Source organism: Fonsecaea monophora (genome assembly GCF_001642475.1).
Source record: "Fonsecaea monophora strain CBS 269.37 chromosome Unknown Scaff22, whole genome shotgun sequence".
NCBI lineage: Eukaryota > Fungi > Ascomycota > Eurotiomycetes > Chaetothyriales > Herpotrichiellaceae > Fonsecaea > Fonsecaea monophora.
The window spans coordinates 38,411-55,737 of NW_019173953.1; the positions used below are offsets into that span (position 1 = coordinate 38,411).

Consider the following 17,327-nt stretch of genomic DNA (forward strand, 5'->3'; position numbering starts at 1 on the left):
TCTGTTTGGTGGCCATCCTTACTTACTCACAAGATCACGGCGTGCAAGGTTAGGATATACTGTATCGGAAAACAGCCAGCCTGACACTATCAGTGTGAACAGTCCTCCAGGTTCAGTTCGGCCCTTCGGAAACACTACGATCAAAGGGGTGATTTTATACCTGTGTGGGCGTTCCTACTGGACTTTTGGAACGGCGCGGCATGGGCTCTATTGACGATGCTCTAACTGGAAAATGCGGCCACAACGTCTCCAGACCCAATGGACTTGGTCATGCCAGTCCTCCACTCCGAGACCTTGGTACACTAGCAAGGACTCTAGCCCCAATCACGACGGCAGATCTGTTCAAGGCTGAATACTATAGCAAGAAACCAAAGTCAAGTATTGATGTCAGCAAGTTTTTCAGCTGCGAAGGACGTGTTCGACAGCCATCGTCTCTGAAAGCCAGCGTGGCCGAGATGGGTGAAGACATGATCAGCTTGGGCACGGGCCGTCCGTCGCCAGACACATATCCTTTCGAGAAGATGGAATTTGCATATTCTTTGCCCGATGCTAGTGCCTGGAGTGGTCAGGGTACGAATGGCAATGGAGCCCGAGGCAAGCAAGACACGGCCGTGGTATACAAGCAAGACGTGTCAGCTTCGATCGATCTATCAATTGCATTGTCCTACGGCTATTCCCTTGGGCACGAACAGCTCATTCAGTTCCTTACCACCCACGTCTCATATCTCCACAATCCACCCTACTCAGATTGGGAGATCTGTCTTACGGGAGGAAACACACCGGCAATGGAAACTGCCTTTCGCAACTTCGCAGACCCCGGTGATTTTGTCCTGGTGGAAGAATACACGTATTCAGGGATGATCGAGGCGGCCGCAGCATTGAACCTGATACTGGTCCCTGTTGCCATGGATGACGATGGTCTATCTCCTCAATCCCTGGACAATATCCTGTCAACCTGGGACGAAGTCCATCTGGGAAAGCGGGCGCCGAGGCTGTTGTACACGATACCCACCGGACACAATCCCACAGGCATAACCCAGCCACAGCATCGCCGGCAGGAGATAATGGAAGTTGCCGAGAAACACGACATTATGATTCTCGAAGACGACCCTTATTATTATCTGCACTTTCCACAAGGCCTTGGAGGGTCAGATACTGTCTCGCCGCCGTCCTACCTATCGCTCGACACCGCAGGACGCGTGATGAGACTCGACAGCACGTCCAAGATTCTCGCGCCAGGGTTGAGATTGGGTTGGCTGACAGCGCCAAAGGCCATCGTCGAGACATTTCAAGCCGCACATGACCTCGGTTTCATCCATCCAAGCGGCCTCAGTCAGCTGGCTGTGTATAAGCTGCTGTCGGAGACATGGGGCCACGAGGGATTCCTGAATTGGCTCAAGGCTTTGGCAAGCAACTACCAGGGAAAAGCTACCGGGATGCTCCAAGCCATGGAAATGGAACTTGGAAGGGGAATATTGGCGGATGTTTGTTCTTGGGACGACATCTGCGCGGGCATGTTCATCTGGTTGAAGGTTGACTGCAGCAAGCTGATAGACGTATCACGAACACAAACGGATGCAGAAGCAAGACACCAAGCACTGTTGGACATCGAGAACAGGATCTATGTGGAGGGGCTGAAGGAGGGGGTGCTCGCCTGCAAGGGCAGCCATTTTCGAACGCCCCTGTTGAAGTCCACTGGTGTTGTCAATGGCAAGGGCCAGATGTCAAGTGAACTTGAAAGGACTCTTGCCCAGGAAGAGGACGCTGTTTACTTCCGCCTGACTTTTGCGTCTGCTGAGGAGGCAGCTCTTGCGAAAGCAGTTGGACGTCTTGGGACAGCACTCCGTAGGGTATTCACTGATGTCACCAGCAAAATAAGCCCAGAGACAGCCTCTCTCTGAGGGAGTGAGCATTATAATTTACCGACTTCTAATTTGTTACCGAGATTCTAGTGCCATCCGAACAGCTTCGCGTGCGGTACAAAAGTCCACTACTGACATGGATCCACAGACACGGTGAACCCATGTGGGAGGGCCATACAAGCGAACAGAATGCCAAGTAACCAACTTCGGGAGGAAGAGTAACGACGCAGGGCCAAGATATGCCGAAGCCTTTATCTTCGAGGCCTTGGGGTTCGGCTGCTGATCTGGGCCCGGCACGACTGATAAGAAGTCTCCATTTATCAACCAGTTCCGGGCTGGACGATGTTTCCTGGTTTCAAAGGTACCAATTCACTCTGACCTATCGTATGGATTTACCTTGTCAGGAAGCTGGATCATTTTTGGCCACGGACCTAATCATATTCGCAATCCTGTCCGTCTTACCGCTGTCAATCGGCAGTAAACATTGTTGGCCAGGATGTTCTATAAGATATTCTGGTGCCCCGGGGCTGATCCCGTGTCTGTTACCACAGCTGAAAATCCTCATCTCCCATGGCGTCCATCAAGTCTGTACCCTCGCAGTCAATAGACAAGATGAGCGAGAAGCGTGGCTATGAGGTGCAAGAAGGCGAGGCGGCGGCGGTGGTGGAAAACGTCGACTCCCTCAAGCGACGATTGTCGAATCGGCAGATGCAGCTCATAGCGATTGGCGGCTCGATTGGAACTGCGCTCTTCGTCAGCATCGGATATGGACTCATCGAAGGCGGACCCGGCAGCTTGTTCATCGCCTTCACCCTGTACTCGTGCGCCCTCGGCCTCGTCAACAGCTGTATGGCCGAGATGGCCGTCTTCATGCCCGTCAGCGGCTCTTTCATTCGAATGGGATCCAAATGGGTCGACGAGGCTTTCGGCTTCATGGTCGGCTGGAACTTTTTCATCTACGAGGCTGTCTTGATCCCATGGGAGATTGCGGCGCTGAACCTCGTGCTGACCTACTGGTCCGACAACATCCCCAAGGTCGCCATTTGCCTTGGGTGTATCGTTCTATACGGGTAAGTTGGGTCTTACAGCTGGTGGTCCTGGATTAGTGCTAATATGTCAGATTGATCAATCTCTTTGCGGTCAAGTGGTACGGCGAATCCGAGTTTTGGCTGTCAGGTGGCAAAGTGATCCTGGTCTTTATCGTCTTTGGCTTTACCTTTGTCACAATGGTATGCACAACTTCTGAGCCTGGTGCAATCGGCATTTGATAACAGAGTCTAGGTGGGAGGGAACCCGCAGCACGATGCATACGGATTTCGATACTGGAACAACCCTGGGGTGAGACATTCTCAACATCCACTACATCGACTCTTACTTACCCATTGCAGGCTTTTGCAGAGTATGTCACAACCGGCGCCCTCGGCCGCTTCGAAGGGTTCCTGGGAGCCCTGTTCATGGCTGCATTCACCATTGTGGGCCCGGAGTATGTGGCCATGGTCAGCGGCGAGGCCATGTATCCGCGGAAGCACCTCAAACAGGCCTTCAAGACAGTCTACTGGCGCTTCGGCATCTTCTTCATCGTCGGCGCCCTCTGCGTCGGCATCGTAGTTCCCTACAACGATCCGACTCTGAACGACGTTCTCAATGGAGGTTCCGCCGGCACCGCAGGCGCATCGGCCTATGTGATTGCGATGCAGAACATGGGCATTAGCGTTCTCCCGGACATCGTGAACGCTCTTCTCGTCACGAGTATCTTCTCGGCAGGAAACACTTACGTGTACGTTTTTTTAGTTCAAATTTCCGGTGACAGTTCCCAAAGACTGATGACGCTTCTCTCTTCACAGATACTGCGCTTCCAGGACGCTCTACGGTCTCTCGCTCGACGGGCATGCTCCGAAATTCTTGCAGAAATGCACAAAGGCCGGAGTGCCCATCTACTGCTTCTTCGTCACCATGCTGTTTCCGCTGCTGTCGCTGCTCACGCTGGGCACGAGCAGTACCCAAGTCATTACCTGGTGCGCACCGTCCGTCCCTCATCGTTTCAAACCAGAAGAGGCTCTAACCTCAAAACACCAGGCTAACCAATCTCACCGAGGCGTCTCAAATCATCGACTTTATCGTCATGGTGAGAACCCCATTGTGCATGTGTTCAATGCTAGCTATATTATATCAACCAACTAACAATCCGGACGTGGTGGAACAGTGCATCATCTACCTCTTCTTCTACCGCGCGCTCAAGGCACAGGGCTACGACCGCAACACCCTGCCATACAGAGGCTGGGGCCAACCGTACGTGGCCTGGGTGGCCCTGATATTCATGATCTTCATCGTCGGCACGTACGGGTACACGACCTTCCTACCCGGGTGGTGGGACGTCGGCGTCTTCTTCTCCTACTACACCATGTGCTTCGTCTGTCCGCTGCTGTACGTGGGGTGGAAGATCGTCAAGAAGACCAAGATCGTCAAGCCCGAGGAGGCAGATCTGGTCTGGGAGCGTCCCGTGATTGACGCGTACGAGGCGAGCTTTGTCGACAAGCCACTCGGCTTCTGGCAGGAGATGAGGCTGCATCTGCCCAAGTTGGGGAAGAAGGGGGCAGCAGCTTGAAAAGTGATGTGGAGGGTTCCCCCCTGTTGCTTCTCTCATGAGGAGCATCGTTTCTCGGATCTCTGACCACTGGGCCAGATGTAATGTCGCGAGCATATATGGTTGAAAATGGCAATGTGTATGTGTGTTTGCAATATGCGTCATACCGCGTATAGTCTTGAATGTTAGGATCACAAGAATTAAATGCCCAAGTTTCGCCGCTTAGAGTCTGTACACATTATTTTGTTGGTTACTATTGACTCGCTCCGTCCAAGGCAACCTTCCTCTCCTCCTGCAACAAATCCAGCAGAGGCCCCTCGAGCACATCCTCACGATCCAGGACAATCTCCACCATCCTCAACCCTTTCCCACTCGTCATCTCCTTTGACGCCAGCACCCGCTGCAGATCACCCCAGTCGCGTACCGTGGCCGTAAAGACGTCGTCGTCGTCGCCTTCCTCGGCACCCAGAAACGACGGCGCTTGTAAGTACCGCCACGGAGCGACGTCGTTGTAACTCTTCCGCAGCCCGTGGATGCAGCGCTCGATCGTGTACCCGTCGTTGTTGAGGAGGAAGATGACCACGTCGAGCCTCTCGCGGATGATGGTGCTCAGTTCTTGCACCGTCATCTGGAAGCTGCCGTCGCCGATGAAGAGCACGGTGCGCGGGCGCGCCGGCTTGGCGTCACCGTTGGATCTGGACGGGGCGGAGAGGAGATGGTCCCTCTGCGCCAGGGCCGCGCCTTGCGCCGCGGGCAGCATGTACCCGATCGAGAGCCAGGTGACCGGCGCGAATACCCTGGTGTCCTGTGGGAGGGACATCTCTTGCACGCCGTAGCCGGCAGTGCCGGTCTCTCCGAGGACAATGTCCCCCGGGCGGATGGAGTTGGCGAGCACGCGCCAAAGTCGGTCCTGGGTTACTTTCTGTCTGCTTGGAAGTAGCGAATGGCACACCATCGGACGTTTCTCTGGAAATTCCGGTCCTGGTACCGCTGGCAGCGTCGGTGCCAGAACACTCAGCTCCTCGCGCAGGCGGGACACCGCGGCCCGGGCCCGGACGTCGCGAAAGATTTGCTCGCCTATCCGTACCTCATTATCCGTGTAGCTGATGGTGACGGCTTCTGGGGGGATGCTCGTCGAGTCGAAGGTGTTGGTAGTGCTGAAGTGAGGGCCGAAACATAATACGAGATCAGAGCTGTCCACGAATGCCTTTGCCTTGGGGTCATAGCTGCCCCGGTAGACGCCGTGGACATTGGGAGCCGTCTCGTCCACAAGGCCCTTTGCAAAAACGGTGACCCAGGTAGGCCACTTTGTGAGTCGGACGATGTGCTGGACGTCCTCGGTGATTCCGAGGGCTCTGCTCTCACCGTCAACCAGGATGGTCGGGTGCTTTGCCGTCTTGATCTTCTCCAGCACGAGCGACAGCACCGTGTCGTGGGCAGGTGTGATGGTGCTGTTTATCGAAGTGACAGCCGCAGACAGACACTGTGAGTATAATCGGTCTGCTTCGATGGGTGCATCCACCAAATCCACCGGCACCTGGATATAGACCGGCCTGCTCTGCAATAGACACTGTCTTAGCACCGCATCAATCTGCTCTGGTGCCGATAGGGGATCCCAGAGACTCGCCTGCGCGGCCGTGATCTGGGCGTGCATCTGGGCAAAACGGTCAAAATTCCCGTCTGCAAACGTGTGGTGGACCTTCAGACGGGAATCCTGGACAGATCTCTCGGGCGTGCCAACCACATGCACCACCGCTGAGCGTTCACAATATGCGCCAGCGATGGCATTGATAGCAGAAAGTTCTCCAACCCCGAAAGTGGTGATCAGTGCTCCGAGGCCATTGATCCGCGCATACCCATCGGTAGCGTATCCAGCGTTCAGCTCATTGCAGTTGCCCACCCAGTGCAGTCCCGATGGCTCAATGTGGTCCAGGAGAGTCAAGTTGTAGTCGCCAGGGACGCCGTGGATGGAGCGCACTCCAAGCTGATGAAGACGTGTGAACAGGTACTCTGCAAGCTTGACTGTTGAAGGCATTTCGGGTCAGCCACAGTCAAGAATGGATTCTGACGAAGTAAACAGGCTGTCGCAAGGTCCGGGACACTTTAGACATTTATTGCAATGAACCACGCAGAAGGATTCCATTTCTTGACATAACTGCGCAAAAGAGAGCACGTCGGCATCTTTGGGCCGGTGTCAGCTACATCGCAAGAACTTGCTCAATCAAGAACAGAGATGAATAGACGGATTTGCACTGGCTCCGATGGCTCCATAGGACCACGACGACACACCATACAACACAGTATAAATGATTGGGGGCTTTTTCTACGCCATGTGGAAGGGTTCGCTCAACGTGCCATCGAGATGACTCTTCGTTGTAGGCGACATCCCCGTCACTTTAGGCGACTCCACATTTAACCCGTATTTGGTATAGCTCTCCATTCTATGCCCGTTTCTGGTCATTTCCCCACGCCCTTACTCGGAATCAGAAGACAATGTCAAGTTTTCATGCCTCCAGAGTTCTAGAACGAATCCCGCGAGCCCACCTCGTTGGGACAGACAATTGGCCTCAATTACAAATTGATTCGTATCCAGTGGATCTCTTCTAGATCTTGCCTCTTTCCAAGAACGCTGTCGGGATCTCAACATGTTTGGCCCGCAGATACTCGGCGAGGTTCTTGCCGAGAATGTCGTATGTGCTGCTACTCGCAACGCCACGGTCCAAGTGATCCAGCAACAAGAAATGGACAGCCCAGATATTTGGTAGCTCGAACCTCTCGACCAGTCCGCCCTTGTAATCTTCACCGAGAAGCTCCTTGACCCTGGCAATGGTCAGCGTCGACCTGAGCCATTCGTACTCGTCCGCGTGGCGGACGTAGAAGCCGACGTTGCAATTGGACGATTTGTCTCCGGACCGGGCATGCACGATATATCCCAGCGGAGCCGTGGTCGTCGGACCCCAGGACGTCAATGGGCGTGGGTTTTCAGGGTCATACGAAGGTTGGTGACGTGGGTAGGTTTGGGTTTTGGTCGGGGTGGGAATGTCGATCGTCTTGTCTGGGAGGTGGAGCTGGTGGGAGACGACTCCCTGAGGGATCAATGCTACCCAGAATTCCTGCGAACAACAGAAGTCTCAGGTCAGTCGGATGATTCTTTCATCACATAGACATTTTCACAAAAGGGATAATCCTCACATAATACACTTTGGGCGTGCCTTGGCGCATATCCAGGCTGAACTGCGCGCCAGGGTACGTCTGCATGACCGTGTCCACGACGGGCTGCAAGAAGACCGAAGTCGCCAGATCATCAGCGTTCCGGGCTTGGGCAAAGACGCGGAGGTCGCACGTGGCAGACTCTTGACTGCGCGGGTTGTCAGGGCTCCTGCCGTTCAGAGACACCCTGAAACAGTGGTATTTGTCGATTGGAAGGACGTCTCGGATCTGCGTCTCGAACATGGCTGCTTTCTCCTCAACGTCTAGGCCGACCACGTAGAAGTGAGTCTCGGCCTGGTAGCCGCCAATGGCAGTGACGCCGACCTTGGTAGTGGGTGGTGGCGGGAGGCCTTTGACGCCCGAGACCTTGACACGGTTTGGACCAAGCTGCTCCATACGGACGTTCGAGAGCTCGGCGACAACATCCTAAGCGGGATCATCAGTTCTAAACTCAGATCTAGATTGTTGTGGCTTTCGAAGGTAAGACTTACAGAGTTGAAATACCACGGGCCCTGGATCTCATACAGAAGCTGGCTCTTGCAGGTTTCGATCGACACAATGCCGTTGGACCCCTGCTCCTTGGAAATGATGCACGTCCCATCCTGGGCAAGCTCTGCAATCGGGTAGCCCAGGTTGAGAATGCTTTTACCAGTACCGAGAGACTTGAATCCCGACCAGTTGGCTCCGCAGACGTATGCGCCACATTCGATCAGATGGCCACAAACAAGAGCACCAGCGAGTTCATCCAACTGGTTTTCATCCCAGCCGTGCCACCAGAGGCCAGCGGCAATGACGGGAGCTGGATCAGACACTCGACCGGTGAGGACGATATCAGCACCCTCAGCCCAAGCCTTTGCGATGCCACGTCCACCAAGGTAGCACTGCGCATAGATAGGGTCAAACTCCCAAGTCGAAAAGTCCTTGTCCGTGGTAAGTCTCTGCAGCTTGTCTCCCTTGGTATGCAAGGCCTTGAGGTCCTCGATTGGGATTTCGTCCCCTGACACCCAAGCGACTTTCAAATTCAAACCCTTCCTGGCGATCATTTCTCTGACATGTTTGGTGAGGAGTTCCGTACCAGAGGCCCCCGCGTTGGCTGCGAGCTTGATCTTTTTGGCCGCCAGGTGCTCCAATGCCGGTTCCAGTGATTGAAGGAAAACCGATTCATAGCCCAGTGCTTTCGGGTCTTGTAACTTCTCCGCACCCCGAGTGGTCATGTTGTACTCACTCATCCAGTCGCCGAATATAACGTCGACGTCTTCGTTCTGAGCCATGCGTGCCAGAACTCCATGGTGGTCTGTGATTCCTCCTTCACAGCCTCCGATCCGCACGGCACGATTTTGGATGGACGGCATTGTGTGATAAGAGGTGAAACGAGCAGATGATGCTGTTTTGGACCTTGAGAAAAGGAGATGAAAGGAAGGTGTGCCTCGTAATACAACGTCACAACCTTTTTATATGCTACTTCACAAACTTGGAATGACAATGGTCCTATATGATGCGGCAAGCCGGTCTGGAGGATTGTGAACCGAGAATCCAGCACCAACAGCACGAACCAGGTCTTATGTCTTCCAGAGACTTCCCCGCTGTAGGAATCTTGCGGTATATCATCTCCCTGCCCGTGAACCTTGCGTGGCAAGAAGTCGAGAGCTCGGAGGTTCGATCTCCGAGCTTGGGAACATCCACCCCAGTTGGCAAGAGTCTGTCCAATCAACTTGATTGATAGACACCTGCTAGCGGATAGAGAGGAGGGACGCGTAGTGGAGGGGAACCTGGAGTATTACGGTACGAGCACCCCGAGTACTTCTGTGCATGGTAGCAGAAGTATATAAAGAGAAGTGGGATCAGTGGGGATTTTATGGGTCGGCAACCCCCCGCACAAGCAGCCGAGGGTGTCAACATCAGTTCTTCTGGGATTCAGGACCGCTGTGACTCTCTCTCCAGAACAGGTGCGGTCTGGGTGGTGTATCATAAGATCTGGAGCTTTTGTATTCGTGGAAAGATGCTGTCCCGACCTGGACTTGTCAGATAGCATCCTTGAACAGTGTGGCAGATCAAGTGAATATAGTAAGGTTCCTATGTTGGACCCAGCGCATCCTGAAGAACAAAGCAGCCTTGGGGCTATAAAAAGACAATACAGCCTGTCGCTCCTTCGACAATGCGAGAGTTGAACAGTTCATATTAGAATGAGACGATCTTTTTTTTCAATTGGTTATGGGCATTACACGAACTTATATAACGACATCCAGTATGATATTTTCGTCTTAACTCTTGAAGCAGATCAATAGCTCGTATTCTGGACCCATAGGCTCATGACAGTAGTAGGATATTACGAGAGATGTGAGATACAGACTAGAGACGCTCATCTATCCTTCATAGCCATCAAGGAGACCGTAGTAGCTGAATCTTCCGCTTAACGCTTGCGGTCCAACCCTCCAACCCTGCAACTTTCCAGGCATCAATTCTCCATGTTTGTGGATAATGCCAGTGGGGAAGGAGAATGAATACCGAGTCTGGGGAGTGGCAGAGCCGGGTGGAAAGCCAAAGGTCACCACACACACGTCTCTGAACGACTTGGAGAACCGAAGATGGCAAAGCATATCTCCGCTTTCATCGAGGGTCCTTCTTAATGAATATCCCTTCTCTCACTCAATAATTTCGTTCGTCATTTTGTTCACGAAACCAACACAGTCTGTCGACATCTTCCACCCTTGACCATGATTGTCAAAGAATCGAGATGGGATCAGCGAGGCAAGCGGCCGGCCAGGATCGCCAATGTGTCAGGTGCCAGAAGTCCGTATTCCCAAGCGACTGGATTCATATCGAGGCGGGCAGCGAGACTAACATTCCTCAGCCGACCCCGGGTACCACATGCGTCGACAGGCGGAATGGGGTGACGTTGATTTCTTGACGGGCGACTATCTCGCGGGTAAGTGCTGAGCCATGTTGTGAGATTCCGGCATTGTCAAGACTAGCACTGATGGATTCGCGCATAAATGCGGGAACAGAGATCAATCTCCCAGAAAACAAAAAGGGAATGGACGCCGGCCTGCACGACGGCTGGGAACCGACCTGCTGGGACGGCTTCGTACAAACCATTGATCTGATCGCTCAGAAGGAGTTGAAGGTCATTGTCAACGGAGGAGCTCTAAACCCTGGAGGCCTTGCAGCCAAAGTCCAGCAACTTGTAAGACTTTACTACATGCATGACCACATTCCTTCTCTACCAGACCATAGGAGCTCTCTGACCAAGACATACATAGGTCAACGAGAAAGGCTATTCCCTCAAAGTCGCCTATCTCTCCGGCGACGATCTGACTGAGGAGACAAAGGACCAAATCACTCGCACTGGTCAAATCCCTGCTCATCTCGATTCGAACAATCCCGATGTCAAGGTCGAAAAACTGGCCGTTGCCCTCCAGGACTACCAATCCAGACCCGTCATCACCTCGCACGCGTATCTTGGGGCGAGAGGGATCGTAGGGGCCCTCGACGGCGGCGCAGATATCGTCATCGCAGGTCGAGTCGCCGACGCTTCTCCAGTGATTGCTGCCGCGTGGTACTGGCATCAATGGAAGCCGACAGACTACGACCAACTCGCGAGCGCCCTTATCGCGGGCCACTTGATCGAATGCTCAGCATACACGACGGGCGCCAATTTCGCCGGTTTCGACCAGTTCGACCTGGACCTATTGGTAGACCTCCCCTTCGGCATCGCCGAGGTGGCCAAAGACGGAACCGCGGTGATCACCAAGCATGAAAACACCGAAAAGGGCGTCGTCAACGCAGACACCATCAAATGCCAGTTCCTCTACGAGATCCAGGGCGCCATCTACCTGAACAGCGATGTTTCCGCCGACACGACCAATATCGCCATCAGGGACGTGGGCAAGAACCGCGTCGAAATGTCGGGGATCAAGGGCTACCCGCCGCCTCCGACGACGAAGCTCGCTGTGTTCTACGACGCAGGGTATCAATGCCAGCTTTTGGCCAACGCGGCCGGATACGCGACGGACAAGAAGTGGCAGTTGTTCGAGAAGCAGATGCGGTTCTTCCTCAACGAGAAGGGTGTTTTGGACCAGTTTGACCACCTCGAATTTCAGATGTGAGTAAAAACTCATTTGCGTTGAGCCAAACATGTACTCTATTTAATTCCCTCGAACTCTCAAAAGCTAACATGAATCTCAACCCTACCAAAGTGTCGGTGTACCGGAGCACAATCCACGAAGCCAGCTCCGCAGCACAACCTATTGTCGTGTCTTTGCACAGGCGCCGACAGAAGAGCCTGTTGCTCAAATATTCTCTGCCTGGGCAGACCATGTAATGCAGCACTTTCACGGCAAGTATTCCCCAAACCAAACCCCTTCCGGGATAGATCTCTTTCCAACCATCATCATGGTCCGATCCATTCTGATATCAAAATCCAGGACTACACTGGTCGCTCGACTACCGCACCGCGCACCCCAAGCCGTATATATCCTTCTACCCGGGTCTGTACGACCAGACTGCTCTCAAAGAAGCCGCGCACATTCTCGGCCCCGACGGCAAAGTCGCGCAGACCATCCCCGCGAAGCTCCCCGCCGAGTTCTACCACCTCGAACGCCGGATCAATTTCGACGCCACGCCATACACCCCGCGTAGCCCAGGAGGCCCCACGCGCACCGTTACGCTGGGCGACATCGCCTACGGCCGCTCCGGTGACAAGGGCGCCAACTGCAACTTTGGCATCTACCCGCGCAACCCGGCGCACTGGGACTGGTTCCGCGGGTACATGTCGCGGGCGAAGCTGCAGGAGCTGATCGGGGACGACTGGCGCGACTCGTACTTTATCGAGCGGATGGAATTTCCCGAGATCAAGGCCGTGCATTTCGTCGTCTACGGCATCCTCGGGCGCGGCGTGCTGGCGAGCACCTTGCTCGATTCCCTGGGGAAAGCGTTTGCAGACTATATCCGGGCGAAAACGGTCGAGGTCCCCGTGGAGATTTTGGAGCTGTAGAAGAAAACGAGAAAGGAATGAAAAAAGGGTCGGGGAAATGAAAGAATGGATTTTGGCCAAGCTATTAGGGTTTCGCCATGGCCAGAGGAGTTTCTATCTATCTATCCGTCGCGCTAGCTAGCTGTCAGTCACGTCTCGTTGCGAGATAATGCCCTCCAGCAACAGGTCCAGGCTCTTGATCTTGGTCCAAGAGTTCAGCTGTTGACGCCATCCACTCTGCAATATCTTCTCTTCCGTGGGGGAACCTTTTCTTTGTTTTTAGGATTACCCCCTTTTGCCCCTTATGTGCATCCTTCGTGTTGAAAAGGCCGTTCGAAAGCAGAACGGACTCAGACTCCTGAGCGTTCTATCCCGGAGCAACCTGTTATCAATGCCTGATCCTCTACCTCAGCGACTGTACAGGCGTGAGAAATACCATGTGTCAGACTGAGTGGGTATCATGGCGCAACTCAGCCTTGCGCGCGCGAGCCTTGTGTGGGGTAAAATCAATCGGTTCTAACATGCTTCGAACACCCAATGCCACCGTGTCTGATAGTAGTGGGACAGACAAGATCGAGATGAGGACCTTTCTCTCGGATCGTCCGGGATACTTCGGAGAACTGAGACTCCGGCGGGTGTTGGGTGTTGTAAAAGTGCGCAGACTCGGAGAACAATCACCGAGTGAGACGGACCGGACTTGAAGCGGACGGTGGAACGGGGGAACGGAAGGGGATACTCAAGGAGGCGGAAGAGGGTGTGAATTAGCTTAAAGGGGATCCTAGTCGCTGAAAGAGATATGGAATAGCTAACGGGGATTTAGATGGACAAACGGATGTCTAGTGGCCAATAGGGTATGCCAGCAGCAGAGAGGTATCCAAGTACACCCAAAGCGGCCTACAAAATCCGAAATTGCTGTGCACCTGGAACCCCAGTAGACTTCCAGAAGACATGTGAAGGCCCTTCTTCACGAAATTCTGTCAGGTGCAGGTTGTCACTGCGAAGTTGCTGATTCATTTTGAGATTTCGTTGCGAGCGCGAAAAGCATCACAGATCCGCTGTAAAAGGATGTCGTCAGAGTTGATGGTTGAGTCGGGGGAACCAGAATAATAGATGATGGAGTGACGGGGCCGCCTTCAGTCACTCTTTCAACCCACACGCTCTAGCAGATTCAGCTTTGGGATCAAAACACAGCATCTACCCTCGACATTGTCATACCACGAAGGTCAAGCACTCACACCAAGACCGATCAGAGCAAGATATCCAATCAACTAGTCACACAGTATATAGATATCCTTTTGGAGCCCTGATATTTCTCTTTAGAAAAGACGAGTCCAGGGTTCCCGTCTCAACTTTGTCGAGCTGCAATGTCTCAGGAAGAGGAGGTACGGCTGCGGTCCAGCTTGGAGCTTCTTCCCGGCTGAAATTGGTGTGCCTTTGCTCAGATTCATCCATCGATTTATCTCGTCGAAGTCCAAGTTCCAGACGCCAGTTGAACGCGTCAACCAGAGCCTCGACCATACTAGCAAGGATGGCATAGGTTATCGGATCTGGGTCTTTTGGATCCGGCACTCGGCAGAGTCGCCAGGAATGTTCGTTGTGGAAGAAAAAGTAATCGCACTCGTATCCCATCATGATCAGATCAGCCGAGCAGAGATCTTCATAGAGACGGTAGAGTGAGCGTAGCGGTGTGTCTCGCATTCGGAAGATGGGGATTCGGCGGAGTTGCATGATGCCTTGCTGCTGTGAATCTCGTAGCATCGCCCCATCTCGCTCGAGCTCTGCCACAGTGGGTCGAGCTTCTAATCGAAAGTGCCATGGGAACGGCCATAATAGACGCAGCAAGAGTCTCCATGGCCTACGACAGGTCCATAAGCGGCCGATAGAGGTGCGTATTTGGAGCGGAGATTTGCTGATGGTGAGAATACGTGGAGCCATTATTCTGGGCTAAGGATCGAAAGATGCGATAAAGAGGGTGGAGAAGGTTTGGCAAGTAGAGACTTGATTGCCTCTATGACTTGAGATGTCCGTCAAACATTCAGAGTGTTTGTAAGCTTTGGTGGCATCGGGTAAAATTGTCACAGCTCTGTCGTGGAACAAAGGACACATTTGTGCCAAGGCGCTAAGTCGCTTGGGAGCGCTGATTCGTTAGGCTCTGATGCCAAGTAGCTGGTGCTGGTCAGGCTGGCATTGATCAGGTGCGTCATGAAAGCACTACAGCGGTTGCAGCCTCATGTGTTGAAGGTATGGCATGTTGAAGCGTTTGTTCATGAATAGATTGATGAATGAACAGTAGCTTGAACAGACGAGCAGCTAGAAGCTCCTTGGTGGGTGCTAAGCTTTGGCCCCCGCGACTTCCGCGAGAAAGTTAACGACTCTGCCGAGATCCCACGAAGCGCTAGGCTCTTTCGAGAGATATTCGGATGGCTACTGAACAACCTTTCAGATTTACCGTAGATGACTTTGCTGAAGGTTAGATCACTATTGATTATGTTCTATACATTGGTTGATAAAAGTCGTCTGACAAGCTATCAGCGCTCGCTGATCTAGACGGGGAGATTGGGAAGTCCAAAAACTTGGGAAAGATTGCCCCTGTCAGGCTGCTCAGCGCAGGAGGCTTTGTTGCGGTTAGCCACCTTGGGAACCGTTCCGCTACCGAAGATATCGACTATATCATCGATCCAAATATCGAAAATTTGGGAAAGATAAAGGAGAAGCTCCAAAAAGCAATCCGTACCGTCGCCGACAAGAGAAAAATCAGCGAAGAATGGATCAACGCGCACATGGAGGTCTTTGCTGTGGGCGGAACTAAGATGAGACTTTTTCAGGAATCGATTGAACAGCAAGTGATTCTCTGGCATGGGAAGAATTTGGTCATCTATGCAGTTAAGTGGGAGTGGTCGCTCGCTCGGAAATTGAAACGAATAGGATCTGAACGAAGAGAGGTCGATATCAATGATGCAGTTGCAATACTGAAAATAATGGTGGACCAGAAAGGCGGTCCTCTGGAGCGGGAGACGATGAAGGGTTGGAATTCGATCATATACACCCCGATCGAGGATTCTGTGCTAGACATAGTCGCTGCCGGTTTCTCAGCCAAGTATGGAGTTCCAGGTATAGTCTGAAATTGTGTTGTACGCTAATCAATATCCCATCCTATCGATAATTTAACCTATTAGGGGCCACTTCAACTGAATCACCCGAAATCGCGTTGGGATAAGCAGTATTTCAACAGCAGGGTAAGCTACCTCATCACTTATTGAGATTCTACCTCTCCTCGATCGGTGTTTCATGTTTCAGGCCCGGTTCTGCAAGACAACGCATACACCCTTCGCCGCAAACGCCAACAATGGCGCAGGGTGTCTGGTACGCGCCGAGGCTGCACGAGGCTGTGAGAAAATAGAGGGTCCCTCTCGGGTAACACGCAAGAAACACCTTGTAGCAGGTTGCGAGATGAATCAGGCACCATGACTTCCATTATCATGACGTGGGACTTATTGAATTATAGATAGTAACATGTCCTCAGGGTCGTTTGACAAACAAGTATTCACGGACAGATGGGCCTCGAGTGAAGCAGCAATCCTGGGTACATTTGATCAGGCAAGGTAAGGCAAACACAAACACTTTCACATATATTCACACACGCACGCAAATACATACCGCACCCCTCCTGTCTGAGTGCCTTGTCATGTACAAACACAAACACAGACACACAATACCTGACTTTCCTTTTTTTCACCTTCTTATTTTTCTTCTCATCACAACTACACGGAAACAAAGCCACAGCCTCAGCCATCTTTCTCACTTCAAACGTATTGAAAACACCGCAATGGACTGGACCGACGAGGAGAATCATGAGGTCCCACCACCGCCACCATGCTCACCGGCGACGCCAAAAGCCGTCGACAAAAACCCCCCTGCGCAAGAAATGTTGGACAGTAACCACGAAGACGACAACCACGACCAGCACAAGACCAATACGAAGAAGCAAATCCTCTGCCGCGTCGTCCTGAACAAGAGATACGCCGTCGACCCGTTCACATTCCCCGCCGCCGACGCCACGACCGTCGAAGCGCTGCTCAACAAGGCGTGGCCGGTCGTCACGACGGCAGTCTCGCGCTACAGACTCAAGCTCAAACCCTTCACGACCATGTTCCTCAACCTGCAGGAATCCTGCGCCGAGAAGCCCTACAGCGAGTACTTGTGGACGACTGTCAACACGGAGCGGGATCCCCCGGGACAGTATGCCGAGTGGTATGTGCGCAACGTGGCGAATGGCAATGGTGACGAAGAGAAGAAAGTCATGGTTGAAATCCACGCGCTGGCAAAGGGCAAGGCAGGGGATGAAGACCACACCATATTCGAGGGCGAGATGAGAGAGGGCGGAAAGGGCGGAAAGGGTGCTAGCAGTGTCATGACGCCGTACATCCGTCTGAGACACTCGGTTTAGTCACTTAACCAGAACCAATAGGTGTGACAGGACACGACACGGTAAAGAATGCGTCAAAGGATTTCCCAGTTCAGAATAGGCTCGCGACTCTTGGAAAGGAGATGGCTTTGGGTTCCGTTTTGAACGAGCACAGGATCATCTCAGGGACAAACTCGTGGGAGCCACACACATCAAGGGCTTTCTTTCACTCACGTCAATTTCCTTCCTCAGCTTGGACTAGTGTGTGTGTCTGTATCAAGAGATGATGCATCG

At 53.0% G+C, this 17,327-nt stretch overlaps 8 protein-coding genes across 8 annotated transcripts; 5 read left to right on the top strand and 3 right to left on the bottom strand.

Annotated features, from left to right (window-relative positions):
- Window positions 1-200: 200 nt before the first annotated feature.
- AYO21_04066 (hypothetical protein) lies at window positions 201-1,901 on the top strand (the record flags this gene model as incomplete). The annotated part of the gene is made up of 1 exon (XM_022654039.1): window positions 201-1,901. One exon carries the CDS (start codon window positions 201-203, stop codon window positions 1,899-1,901), a length of 1,701 nt encoding a protein of 566 aa, XP_022513554.1.
- A 531-nt stretch (window positions 1,902-2,432) lies between these two features.
- AYO21_04067 (hypothetical protein) lies at window positions 2,433-4,467 on the top strand (the record flags this gene model as incomplete). Its single annotated transcript, XM_022654040.1, has 7 exons — window positions 2,433-2,932; window positions 2,983-3,091; window positions 3,144-3,200; window positions 3,251-3,639; window positions 3,707-3,877; window positions 3,939-3,987; window positions 4,066-4,467. The coding sequence occupies 7 exons, from the start codon at window positions 2,433-2,435 to the stop codon at window positions 4,465-4,467; spliced, it is 1,677 nt and encodes a 558-aa protein (XP_022513555.1).
- A 232-nt stretch (window positions 4,468-4,699) lies between these two features.
- On the bottom strand, window positions 4,700-6,481 carry AYO21_04068 (hypothetical protein; the record flags this gene model as incomplete). Its single annotated transcript, XM_022654041.1, has 1 exon — window positions 4,700-6,481. One exon carries the CDS (start codon window positions 6,479-6,481, stop codon window positions 4,700-4,702), a length of 1,782 nt encoding a protein of 593 aa, XP_022513556.1.
- A 568-nt stretch (window positions 6,482-7,049) lies between these two features.
- On the bottom strand, window positions 7,050-9,008 carry AYO21_04069 (hypothetical protein; the record flags this gene model as incomplete). The annotated part of the gene is made up of 3 exons (XM_022654042.1): window positions 7,050-7,559; window positions 7,639-8,082; window positions 8,148-9,008. The coding sequence occupies 3 exons, from the start codon at window positions 9,006-9,008 to the stop codon at window positions 7,050-7,052; spliced, it is 1,815 nt and encodes a 604-aa protein (XP_022513557.1).
- Window positions 9,009-10,370: 1,362 nt separating this feature from the next.
- On the top strand, window positions 10,371-12,649 carry AYO21_04070 (hypothetical protein; the record flags this gene model as incomplete). The annotated part of the gene is made up of 6 exons (XM_022654043.1): window positions 10,371-10,446; window positions 10,508-10,582; window positions 10,662-10,840; window positions 10,917-11,758; window positions 11,983-11,996; window positions 12,081-12,649. 6 exons carry the CDS (start codon window positions 10,371-10,373, stop codon window positions 12,647-12,649), a joined length of 1,755 nt encoding a protein of 584 aa, XP_022513558.1.
- Window positions 12,650-13,900: 1,251 nt separating this feature from the next.
- AYO21_04071 (hypothetical protein) lies at window positions 13,901-14,563 on the bottom strand (the record flags this gene model as incomplete). Its single annotated transcript, XM_022654044.1, has 1 exon — window positions 13,901-14,563. The coding sequence occupies one exon, from the start codon at window positions 14,561-14,563 to the stop codon at window positions 13,901-13,903; it is 663 nt and encodes a 220-aa protein (XP_022513559.1).
- A 485-nt stretch (window positions 14,564-15,048) lies between these two features.
- On the top strand, window positions 15,049-15,750 carry AYO21_04072 (hypothetical protein; the record flags this gene model as incomplete). The annotated part of the gene is made up of 2 exons (XM_022654045.1): window positions 15,049-15,097; window positions 15,161-15,750. The coding sequence occupies 2 exons, from the start codon at window positions 15,049-15,051 to the stop codon at window positions 15,748-15,750; spliced, it is 639 nt and encodes a 212-aa protein (XP_022513560.1).
- A 704-nt stretch (window positions 15,751-16,454) lies between these two features.
- On the top strand, window positions 16,455-17,075 carry AYO21_04073 (hypothetical protein; the record flags this gene model as incomplete). The annotated part of the gene is made up of 1 exon (XM_022654046.1): window positions 16,455-17,075. The coding sequence occupies one exon, from the start codon at window positions 16,455-16,457 to the stop codon at window positions 17,073-17,075; it is 621 nt and encodes a 206-aa protein (XP_022513561.1).
- Window positions 17,076-17,327: the final 252 nt, after the last annotated feature.